Source organism: Phoenix dactylifera, chromosome 5, assembly GCF_009389715.1.
Source record: "Phoenix dactylifera cultivar Barhee BC4 chromosome 5, palm_55x_up_171113_PBpolish2nd_filt_p, whole genome shotgun sequence".
Lineage (NCBI taxonomy): Eukaryota > Viridiplantae > Streptophyta > Magnoliopsida > Arecales > Arecaceae > Phoenix > Phoenix dactylifera.
Window position 1 is genome coordinate 3,062,798 of NC_052396.1, and position 12,519 is coordinate 3,075,316.

The 12,519-nt window shown below is 36.0% G+C and overlaps 1 protein-coding gene across 3 annotated transcripts; it reads right to left on the reverse strand.

The window, feature by feature from the left end:
* On the reverse strand, nt 1-10,546 carry LOC103704630 (phosphatidylinositol glycan anchor biosynthesis class U protein). 3 transcript variants are annotated; one of them, XM_026803661.2, is made up of 14 exons: nt 10,199-10,546; nt 10,018-10,065; nt 9,010-9,070; nt 8,685-8,717; nt 7,944-8,048; nt 6,142-6,276; nt 4,976-5,052; nt 4,544-4,800; nt 3,809-3,865; nt 3,553-3,721; nt 1,053-1,110; nt 895-980; nt 754-810; nt 1-466 (listed from the first exon to the last, which is right to left on the reverse strand). In XM_026803661.2, the coding sequence occupies exons 3-14, from the start codon at nt 9,056-9,058 to the stop codon at nt 392-394; spliced, it is 1,158 nt and encodes a 385-aa protein (XP_026659462.2). In that variant the 5' UTR covers nt 9,059-9,070; nt 10,018-10,065; nt 10,199-10,546; the 3' UTR covers nt 1-391. The 3 variants fall into 3 exon arrangements, with proteins under 3 accessions (XP_026659462.2, XP_008786213.2, XP_008786214.2); XM_008787991.4 differs by having other exon boundaries at nt 7,944-8,068; nt 10,199-10,545; XM_008787992.4 differs by lacking the exon at nt 8,685-8,717 and having other exon boundaries at nt 7,944-8,068.
* Between the last annotated feature and the right edge of the window lie 1,973 nt (nt 10,547-12,519).

Below are 12,519 nucleotides of genomic sequence, written 5' to 3' on the forward strand. Positions count from 1 at the left end.
TAAAATAAACCACATCTACATAAGTATAACAGTCCACCAGAAGATATATTCAAGGAATTCTAATCAGTGGCAGCTAGTCAATCTTCTAGCCTTTCTTGGTCATGCTCGATAGCCAGCCGGTTACTTTCAGACTCCAATACGATTTTCTTGCAAGCCTCTTTTACTCCTCAACCCCAAAAATGAAAAGCCAAAAATCTCCCATAAGTGGTGGAAAATGCAATGGAGCATCTCCTTGCATAGCTCCGCACTTAAGGGTATAATGCTGTTTAAGGCCATAATAGGAAATAAACTTGCTTTCAAGGTTTTGAGGTAAACATGACAATCTGATCCAGTTGTTGGAATCCATAGCAAACCCTGAAACCATCGTGTATGTCAACAAATACTTGGTTTGTCATGTTGTTATATGCTTGCGCAGCATCCTGTCATACTTCAGCATTGTGCTCACACTCTCAACGATCAGTACAGTCTGCAAAAGGTTGAACCCATTCAGAATGTTAAATCAATTGGATAATGGATCTTGTTTCATTATAGTGCTAACTTTCAGGTAAAGTAATGCCAAATAAGGATCAATAAGATAATTCCAGATCTCATGTTTCTTTCGACTAGTTCATTTAGAGTTCAGTTTAAAACACCATGAGCCACCTCTGAAAATTTCAAATTTGAATTATTACAGAGCTTATAATTATGATTCAGGAAATTTGACGAGAACTAACAATTAGCTCTAAAATTATGAAATGAACACTGAGGAAATACCTGCAAGCAAGCATAGGCGATTCCAGTGGCAAAGTAAAAATTTGCATTACCAGTACCCTGCAAATTTCACCTGGTTTTAGTAGTAGCTTAAAGCAGTATGCATTTGCAAGGTCAGAGGAAGAGAGAGAGAGAGAGAGAGACCCTCCAAATCCATAGGTTGTGCATAACAGGGCTAAGCAGGGAGACTCCAATGTATCCGCAAAATAGGAAGAAAGAGAATTGCATGCCTGCATGTTACAGCGAGTAAAGATTATAAGATGTCAGAATGAGGGTCAGCACATGGTGAATATAAACATTACCTGCTAACTCATTGGCAAAGAGGCCCAAAAGGCCCAAGTATAGAGCTGAGTCTCCAACCTTCAATATTGAACAGGATGAGAAACTAAGATCAATATTTACTTTGAGACAGCAACCAAATTTACCATATATCATGAAACATGGAGATATGTGACTAAGATGAATATTGCAACAGCATCACCTCATAAAACTTGATCCTATAGATAATGGAATAAAATCTTAGGATTAGATGTCAAAATGCTTTTATGACCTTCCAAATTTACATCATGCTACTCATATTACTATGCAAGCATTCAACGGTAAAAGTTCTTTTTATTATTATTTTCAACTGTTTGCATCTATAATTTGGTGGATATTTGTGCCCGTCATAATGTCATAGAAATGTATGATCCCTTTGTTAGTATTCTGAAAGTATATGTTCAACCATGTTATCAAGGAGATATAACAGCTACACATATGTAAACATCCAAATATCGGTCAGAGTTGTAGTTGAACCATGACATGTTATGATTACACTAGCCATGTGACTAATGCGTTCCCACTTGATGATACTTGAGTCTAGTAATACATGAACCATAGGTAATTTAATGTTCTCTCTACAATGATATGTCAAATTAATTCAAAATTCCATGCAATTCATGGCTTAAAACAAAAGAAACTTATATCACATGTGCACAGGTATGCCCACTCACAAGCCCTAGGTCCAACCCATCTCCTCCACATGCTGAACTTTCAGGACTCAAATTTAGAACACAAACCATGTCACTACACAACCACAAGAGGGGTCCTCGACCAAATCATAGGTTCGCATCTTACCGCATTTCACTATAATGAATGATTCAAAATCATATGTTCAAAAGTCACAGCTAAAAGTTGCATAACGACGTTGCACCTTCTTCCTTGAACAGACATTGAGGATTATCACCTAAATGCTAGGTGAGGCCTTTGATAAAATCACACTAACACAACCAGAAAATAAGGTATCTCCTGGATCATTTTCAGTACTTATATAGAAGCAATTCTTGCAACGCATGACCTTCCCCTTAATAGGCCTATAAAGGAGGACATCTTTTGTTTACCTATGAGCAATCTGAACATCTGATTCAGACCAGACAATTCTAATAGTCTAACTGCAATTGAATCTGTACGACAAAATAACATATATAGGCACCTTGTCAAAACAACTTCAAGCAATTAAATGAAGTTGTTCATGAACTGAACAATTTCAACAGTCTTGTCCAGTTGAGTTAACCAAATCACATATAATAATGATAAAGCAGATATTGAGGCCATTACTTGCAGTCCCCAAAAATTAGGAAATAGTAATATTTATGAAAACAACAATTTTTCCACATAAATCTAATCAATATTAAGTTCTTTTGACAAACTCAATTTAAGATCGAAAGCCCTGATAACACATGCAAGTGTGCACAACCACAGAGACATGTTTGCAGCAAGTTCGAAACTGATAGTAAATAATTACTGAACATTTAATGTAAATCCAAATTTTGCAGCCACCTACCTACAGACAGAAGTGACATACTAATGTTCCACTAGCATGCCTTTCTACCACTTCCTGAAGTGTATATCTTTCAAAATTCGAAGTCATGCTTTCTGATCAAAACCTTAGGAGCCAGAAGCATGAAGAGAATCCATGGACACAAATATATCCTATTTTCTCATGCTTTGAAGTGGCACGTGGATCGGGGATGAACTCACAACTTAGGGAACTTTTTGACTCCGCAGCAATCAAACCTATGTCCACGATTCAAACTGTGAAAGTCCATTTCATGAATGGGTATCTTCTTCCTCCATCCCCAGCTGACCTTGATTTAATATAAGATGTACACAGTTTCCATATCTATAACTGCATTCAGCATATTTTGATGGATAGGTCGAGCTTCTTAATTTTATGTAAGCTGCCTAATGACCAAAATTCCATTGTTTTCACACAACAAATAAATAAATGATCTATATAGCCAATACACTGGATAGATAGGATGAACCTTTCTGGTTGTGGTTGTAATGAACTTTCTGTTAATAGGAAATTCATGGCGTGGACTAGAAACACTATTTTCTGTCATTGTCGGATTAAAACAAGATCACTAGCCTTGAGTAAAGGAAAGCAAACTTGAAAGCTCGCAGGAAAGATAGATGGCTTCAGCTATGAGTTTGAAGAGAGGCTGGACATCATTGTTTTCACCAGGTATGTAGAAGTTTTAAGGAGCTAACCAACTCCAGAAGTGACCAATAAAAATATGCAATTTCCAAATTTCAATACCACAAATGCAAATTCTACTCATCAAAACAAATAATAATATTACGTCAGAATTGTTAAGTACAAACAACATAACTTGTCGTCGGTTAAAATACTAGCATGCGCAAATTACTCAAAATACAGATAGCTTTATTTTCTGGAAACACTATACATGCAACAAAGACAAATAATAACAATTAGAGCAGAGTTTAATATCCAAATCTTGTTAACCAAAAAATACTTACTGAGGGATAGGATTTTAGCATTGAAGAGATGGCAAGATAAACAAAGGCAAGGAAGCACGGCCGGTGTTTCAGACGTATGGCCAATGGTAATAGCATAAATAGTATATTCATGTTAAAAACTATAAGAAAGAAATTCCTGAAAAAGTCGAAGACCTCCGCAAAGAAATACCTACATTTATTTACCACAAGTATGAGAAAAAGAGGGAGAAATTGAATTGTAATAAGACAAATATCATAGATTGTTTGATAAGCTCACCATAAGACACCTATATTTGGGGATAGATCTACCACGGTAAGAATAAATCCATGAGTCCTGCAAATTCCAAACACAAGAAAACTGAAGATTATGATAAATCAATATGGAATAATTCAATGTGTTAGTATATACATAGTTTACACATGTGGAGAAATTTATCTGTTGAATATATGGGCATAAATTTTGATTGTTATCTTGAGAAGGAAATGTAACCTCAAGAATAGGCATTTCATTTTTTTGGTAAGAATATTAGACAGTAAAAATTACTGAAGGTGATGGGGCTTTTTATATTTTGATTATTCTTTTGCTGGTTTATTGGGGTCGGATGATAAACTTGTTTTACATTTATTGTGTGTGATAGGAAGTTTTGGTGTTTTGGTTTTGCCCAAGTGACTTCCCAGCTGCCTTGAGAATATCATCACCCCTCACAACAGTACATTTTCCTTTCTAATAAGGACTACATCAGAGCAATAATAACTTTCCCTATCTGTCATAAGTTCTGCTAACACAATACATTGCAGAAATATCATAAAAGAACAAAGTTGACAACTGTAATATATGACTCCGGTGTACTACTCGCTCTTCATGGTTCATACACCATGAAACAAGGCAGCAAAAGTGTTACAGACAACCTACTGTCAAGTGACAGTAATACTAAATACATTTGATCAAACTAAACTCCATAAGTGTAGAAAAAATATTATCAAAGATTAAGTGATGCTTAGCAACTCTTACTTTTTGAACATTTCCAAAAGGCCACCAAGCCCTTTAAGTGAGATGCTACTCAAGACTAACACATAACATGACCAGATAGATGCCCATAACAAGAAGTGAAGAACTGGTCTCCATGAAAAATAATCAATTTGAATTCCTGTTTGAGTACTCTTAGTATGACTATGACTTGAAGGACTGCTTCCACTTGCACTATTATTTTTCTGTTGGAACAACTTCAAAGGAGGAGCATCCGGACCATGGCCTAATAGAAGAATTAGCTGAAATAAAATATTGAAGCACAGTTACTGAAAGAATGAAAGAAAAACAGTAGGAACTTGTGAGGAGATGTGGAAGAACAAGAACACCCACATCCTTGAGGAGTAATCTTTATTTTTTGTTGTGAAAGAAGAAATTTCCATCATGATGATAGGTATGTGAACATAAAAGGCATACCGGCACAATCAGGATTGCAGGGTAAAGTGATAAGTGTGTAGCAATGACCCATCCAAAGGCTGCCAAGGGTGCTAAACCTGCAAAAATATGAGCTTGATTATTCAAAATCAAGCAATGAAACCACCACCAAATGGTTCCAGCAAAAAATTGACCAATGTAAGTAATTGCCAAAAGGGTGAACTACATGCGCTCTGGACATATCCTGATGAGCTGTTTTTAGCTTTTTAATGTTGTTCACCTGACTTGGTTTTAATAGCCATTTGACTCGCTTTTTTTCCCTTTCTTCAGTGTAAGGTTCAAAGTGCGTGCATGCATATTCCCCAACCTTATTACAATCATCTGAAACTTTAAAATGCCCTATATATAAAAAAATAATAATAATAAAGGATATGAAGGAAAACATTTCCAGATACTCATCACAGAACTTAGAATTCCTTATCAATAAACCATAGAGAATACATAACCTCAAAATGGCCATGTGGCATCTCTCTATTTGCTACAAGACTAGTGCATACACCTGATTTTGACCAAGGCCCGCAATCTCGATATTGTGTACTATACCAGCAGGTTATTGGTTCGGTAAGTATGGTTGGAATAGTACAGTATACACTCCAAACCGAGGTACCTCTTTTTTCTCACTTTACCGCTCAAAATCAGGCGGTACATGTCAGTATGGTATGGTAAACATCCTGGTTTTGGGTAGTACCAGGTGGTACGGGGTGGTTCCGCTCTGTTCAGGCTGGTTTGACTCAAATACCGAATCGAACCTCAGTACCTTACTAGTATGGTAGAGTACAGATTGGTACGACAGACCTTAATGTTGACTTTTCAGTTAAATATGAAAAAGATACACAGGTCAAAAGAGAGTATATGTCTGCCAAATCTATACATCAAGTTCAATCAGTATCCTCCATGGAGGAAAAAACTCTATTCCTACATGTAATGGTGCCAAAAATTATTAGAGTTATGGGGGAATTTCATCATTTCATGAAGTATCAGAATTAGAACATTTGTTCTATATTTGAGAAGGAGCTAAGGGATGAGGAGCTAAAAAAAAGGAGTTAAAAAACGGTTGTAAACTTGGAAACAAAGTGTTACATGATCTATCATAGATGAAAATTAATAGAAAAAGAATAAAAGACTAGGAAAAGCTTTTTCTTCCTTACATGAACAAGCTCCATAGATGGCCAACACAGCCATTAAATTATCAATTGGTGCTGTTGTCGATCCAACACAAGTGACTATTGTCAATGGGTTCCACAGAAATACAAGAGATGCAAAATTTCCAGCCTCTACGTTTCCTGAAAGAAATGCACAAAGAAATTTAAAGCTGGCAGGTGAAATTTCCATAATCAATATGGACATGTAAGATCAGGATATAGAATAATATGGATAGTTTATAACAAAATCATGTCCTAATCTCCAATTTAAAATTGCAAAAGCAAATATTGCCCAAGATGCATTTTAATGTACCCTAACTTCTACAAAGTTCATGGTATCTTATGCATCAGAAAAGGTATTTTATATAGCCGATACATAAGGTATGGACATCACTATAAGAAGTAAATTGGTTACAGTATAAAAAAAATTACAATTATTTAAAAAATCACCAAAAATTTTATTTTTTTAGACAAGCGATAGCTTTGTAGCACATAGGGCTGCTCAGAGAGCTGATCAAGCCAACTGGTCCTCCGCTTGTTCTCTAACCTCTTTGAGATAATTAAAGCCGATGCATATGGTTATAGGTTTTTAAGGGTCTAAGCCCACATAAGGACAAGACGAAAACTATATGATTATCATTATTATGTTAAAATGTTACCAAAACAATGTAAATTTTATGTAGAGTGACCAACAAGGATTAAATTCATCTATTCTTTGCATCTCTGTACAAAATAGGGAGAATAAAATACCTTTTCATATGACACGACAATACTATAGTCATAATGACCTAACATTCATCAAAAATGTATAAAGGATGACACAGCAACATGCGAACAATACCCACATAAAATGTCGATCATCTAGACTAATGTTACATAAGGCACCTGTCTGTTCACTTAGTAGCCAATAGGTGGATGGTGGTATCCCATAAACCCAGTCTAAAATGTTGAGGAATATTTGACTTGCTTATTTTTTTCTATTTAACTTGAGATTGTCTTAGTCAGTGAGTTGTGAGTGTGTATTAGACATGTTCTTGTGCAATTAGGAGGAAAGTTGCCGACAGTTTGCTATATTATCAATTAGATAAGAAGCCTAGTATCTAGTTTTATAATTTTGAATTAATTTTTCCTTTGATAGAAATGGTGGAGCAGTAACAACGCATGGATTTTTACCTTGGATTATAACATATCATTGTTTATTTTATTTTGGAGTTGACTCTTAGATTTTAGAAATCTCTGAATGGCATCTTCTTTGACAGAGGAAACTTGCAGTGAATTTCTTGTTCATTGAGGATGCTTAACTTGTTGGTAGTATATCCTCACACTACATGATGCGAGGTATAATGAGCATAGTCAATCTTTCTTTGTATCATCAATTCATATGCAGGCTACATAATACAATTTCTAACTTCTCCAATAGAACAAGCATCAGCCAGAGTTATGCCCAATTTTGTTCATGTCTCTTAAACCTTGCCCTTTTATTAAACTTTGCATCAAACTCCGAATTCCATTAATGCCATGTTCTCTTTGGTCAGCATATGCAAGATACAATTCAAAAACTCACTCATAAGATTGACCTTTGATTACCACTGTTTATCATGATCTAAGTCAAACTCAAGTCAACGGTCAAAAATAATGCATCTATAATAGAAAAGAAATTTATGGGACATTGAAATATACTTGCTTAGCATAAAATTGACCAGCAAGCCTTGATGAATCTACAACACTGAAAATTAAAAATGATACATATACGGATAGTGTACATGTGACTGTTGCAGCAGTCCTTGCTTAAAATACTTAGAACTCACCTGAAGCTTCTACCAGTTTTGAAAGGTTCAGAAATTGCAAACTTTGATGGCATTTCAACATAAGTTTCTGGCCAGTTGCACGAATGAGCATGGCAGTAACAAAATCTACAATCACAAACATCAAACTGTATCTAGCATTCATAAGCATAACAGCCATTATAAATGTACAATCATAAACATTAAACTGAATTAAAAAAAAGGCTGAGATTTACTTTCTGTAACATGATTTACAGACTATCACATGTAATGATACAGTGAAGAGGTTAACGGATGTTGGATTTTTATAAAGGCAACTTCCACTATCAACATTAGTATAAATTTATTTAAAAAAAGAAAAAAGTTATAAAATCTGATAAACAGGTTTGACGGAACCAATGCCTTAAACAATTAAGCAACATCTCTTTGGCCACAATCACTACTGCAATAAAATTCATGTATTTGTTAACTATTTCTTACATCATATTATAAAAAGATAATAGCATGCGATAAGATCTGCTATTTTCAACTGCCTTTGGCAACAAGATTGCCATCCAGTGGACTCGTCTGGGGCACAAATGACAGAAATAATCTTGCAACTAGTCATGCTAATAATATCAGCAGACATTCGGAAGCAGCTTTGCAAAATAATAAAACGCATCAAGTAATTTCATATGCACAGAATAAGATATCTGAATGACAGTTCCAACCATTTATCTCCATGTTAAGATACAGAGCAAACAAAATAAAAATATATACATATACCTGCAATAGAAATAAGCAGGTTGCCCTTCACTTCTGCAACATTTGAGAAAAAAAAATTACATAAATTTTGGGAAGATTGAACATCTAAAAGTTGACAGATAGCAATTAAGTATAGATATGCAGAGCAATCTAAATCAAAAATTGACGGAGCTCTCAAAATCCAATCAGAATGAATATCCCATGTATATTTTCATGATCTTCACAAGCATGAGGAGACCTAATTTTATTCATTAATATAGATAGCAAAGAAATGATGTGGACTTGATACATCTTATATGAAAGCTTCATTGCATAAAAATGTTTCTTTTCCAGACAAATGCCATACCTTGTAATAGTAAAGGGCCCAAGAATTGACAATAGCAATGGAGAACCATGGTACATAGACCCTGAAAAAGAAATGACTCAAGTCAGAGACTGCTATTGTAGCTTATCTTTCAAAAAGAAAAAAAGGAGGAATTCGGCATATATTTTTCTCAATTACATTTCATTGATAAAACCGATAATGTATCAGCTGCTCAACATTGATAGATGTTATATTTGCATGCTTGTCAGGATCTTGTCTGGCTAATTTGTAAATAATCAGAATGTCACAAGTTCTAGCATAAGAGTCATATAATCTAACACCATAAAGAATATTGAGCATGTTTCAGCACGAGCAAAATTAACCACAGCTACAGCGAAATTATCCTTGATAGTCATCTAATTGCTTTGATCACCAATTTTAATATAATTGGGAGTTAGACGACTGATTGAGCCAGTAACCTTCAGAATGCATGTCCTTTCTTTTTCTATAAATCATATACACATTGGGTGCTCATTCAACCAAGATAGAGTTCCATGATATGAAGTAACCTGCTAACTTAAGTCATACATGCCTTCTAGCACAAAAAATTAAAAATAAAAAACATTCGTGTCAGACCACAATAAGCACTTGTTGCTGATTATGGAGGCATCTATACTTTCAAATACCAGTACTACAATATATTGCTGCCATGAATTTATCCAAATCACATATGTCTTTGCTCATAGTTTCACCCCATTGTAACTTCATGGTCGACGTTTTACCAACAAGAGCCACCAGATTGGATTCCGTGTGTACCGTTGAGTGTTAAATACAATTTATTCAAACACTTGTTGAGCACCCATGATTGAGAAGAGAAGTCCACGACATCATCGAGATGAACTCAAATGAAAGAACCAGTAAGCAATTATTAACCAAAAAAAAAACACCTGGACGTAAATTCTTGGATACTGCATGCTTTAAGAAAATCACATCGATATCTTGAAACCAAAAACCCTAAAACAATAGGAATCTTGGGAAAGGAAACAAGACCTGCGTAAGGGGACATGGACGCCTGCTTAAGCCAGTAACCTTCGGCCACTGCGCAGAGTTCGATTCCGAGAAAAATCTCGTTAGCCATCAAGAACTAAGAATACAAAATAAAGAAGAGGGGAAGATCCAAGAAGGAAAGCGGAGAAGGAGGTCGTGGGAGGAAAAGGGTCGGGGAGCTTACGGCGGCGGAGGCTGGTGAGAGGGGTGGCGACCTCCGGGCGGGAGCCGAGATTGAGGTTCTTGGGGAAGCAGATGAGGAGGATCCTGAAGGCGATCGCCGCCGCCACCCAGCCCCAGTAGCACCGGATCCTCGTCATCGTCCCTTCGCTGCCTGCGGTGAGGGAAGAGACGAGAGAATTTTTAGTTCTCTGAGTCTCTATTCATAGCCTGCAGGGCTCGATTCGGTGAACTCCTTTACTCTTTTCGGCTCGTGTGGTTGCCCATAAAAATTGGGAGATAAAAAAAAAATCAATTCAACCCACAAAGTTCTACTTTCAAACTAAAGAGATGGCAAATGTACTCCACCTCGTTAGCACCCAACCCACAATAGATCTAGAACGGATAAAAGTAATGCTAAAATCCACTCACCAAACCCAATATATAAATATATACATATATCTTTTCATAGATTTTTTTTTTTGAGAAAAAAACTTGATCGATGTATAAAAAAAATATTTTTTATAATTTTACTTGATCCAATCTGTTTTGTTTAACTCTACATGTCTCGTCCTGTTTCGAGACTCTACTCATCTAGTCCTACCCTGAGAAAAGTACATAACAAATGCAGAAAATAGTCTATTCGATTCATACCGGATATGTTGCCATCCCTAAAAATAGGTTTCTGATCGGCCTATTTGCATCAAACAAAACATATCTGTAGGCTAAACTATTTTTTTTTAGTTATGTGGACATCTTATTTGAGAAAGATTTGGTCATTGAAGCGTGATCACTTTCATACCATGCTACATGGAAATTAGAATGGTGCAATAGACCTCATGTATTGCTTCGTTTTGATAGCATGCGCATCATATGTGTTGGGTACTATTAGCATTTGATTTAATGTGGGTTTACCTTCCTAGTTTAAGTACTTCACTTTTGTCTTGTACTTCATCCCCTGGAATATTTGGATGAGTGTATCACATCTTTAGAGAGAGCTCATGATTAATATAGTTGCCTCTTATGCATTTGTCTGGCTGCCATAAATAATATAGCGGAGACGTTTGTAGTTTCAACTGGACATCATTAATGGATTTCTTGACTCTAAAAGACGAATAAGGAAAATAATGATTGGTTCAAAATTCGTAAGCTATAATGAATAGAGACCGTATAGAAAATGTTCCTTGTTTGATTTTTGCTATTCAAAATTTGACAAGAATGATAGGCTAGATAGAATTTTTAGTCCCATTCTGGGAATACCAACATGAGGCTTGCAATTTGGATTAGTATAAATTTCAGGAATTAGTGCGATGCATGGACAGCCAAATACAGAGTTGCCAAGATAACAAAAGTGAGAAGAAACCTTTCCCGTGAATAATAAGCACCCCATGGCATTTTCATTTACTTATTTATTTATATTTGAAGGACAAGACAGTTGTGCAGCTGTGGAGTTGCACATACTTTGGATGAAACTGCTGATGTCCTGTTTCTATCAATGCACTGCTACCTAGTAGCAAACATGGAGATTCTTACTTCTGGTGGTGAATAGATTCCTCTTGCTTAATGAACAGCATGTGTCATTGGAAATCCAATGTATCCGTTTGGTGCTTATCACATTTTTCTCAGAGATCGTCTACCACTTGATACAGATATTTCTGGCTCACTAGAGATCAAAAAATCTTTCCACATCGATTTGAATTCTTTGTGAAGCTTGTTGGCTACCAGCTTATTTGTGCACGTACTGCCTGGGCATGTCCTTTATCCGTGCATGGTAGTTGCCGACTTCGCCAACAAAATCAGATGCATTTTTCATTTGAGGCTCTTGTATTTTTCTCAGAGGGATGTGTATATGATGGAGCGAATAGTAAGCCGCAAATAATCAGTAGTATATTGCCAGGTGAAAACAATATTTGATTTGCTGAAAAATGGTTTTCAGGAGGTCAGCAGCTCTTGAATTTGTCATTTGATGATGATTCTGTTGCTGATGAAAAAGATACCGTTTCTACTTTATGTTGCTAGTATTTTAAGAGAAATCATTTCTTCCAATACAAGCCTCCAGCTGGATCAGTGCGTTCCCGTAATCTTATTGCTAGTTGGATGAAATATAATAATACCCCATGACCTATCTTCCAATACAGGTAATTCGGTTCCTCGTACCGCTGCATTATGCTAGTTATCTTTTAGTATCTTTTGCGTCTTCGACGTAGATTTCTGAGGATGAAGGGTGGAGTTCTGAAACAACCAAATGGTACCCAGGCAAATACATGCGGCGTCAACCACGTCATACTTCACCCTTGGGTTTTATGACTGCAATCCCTTCCTCAACTGCCTGAGCAACTAAATCGA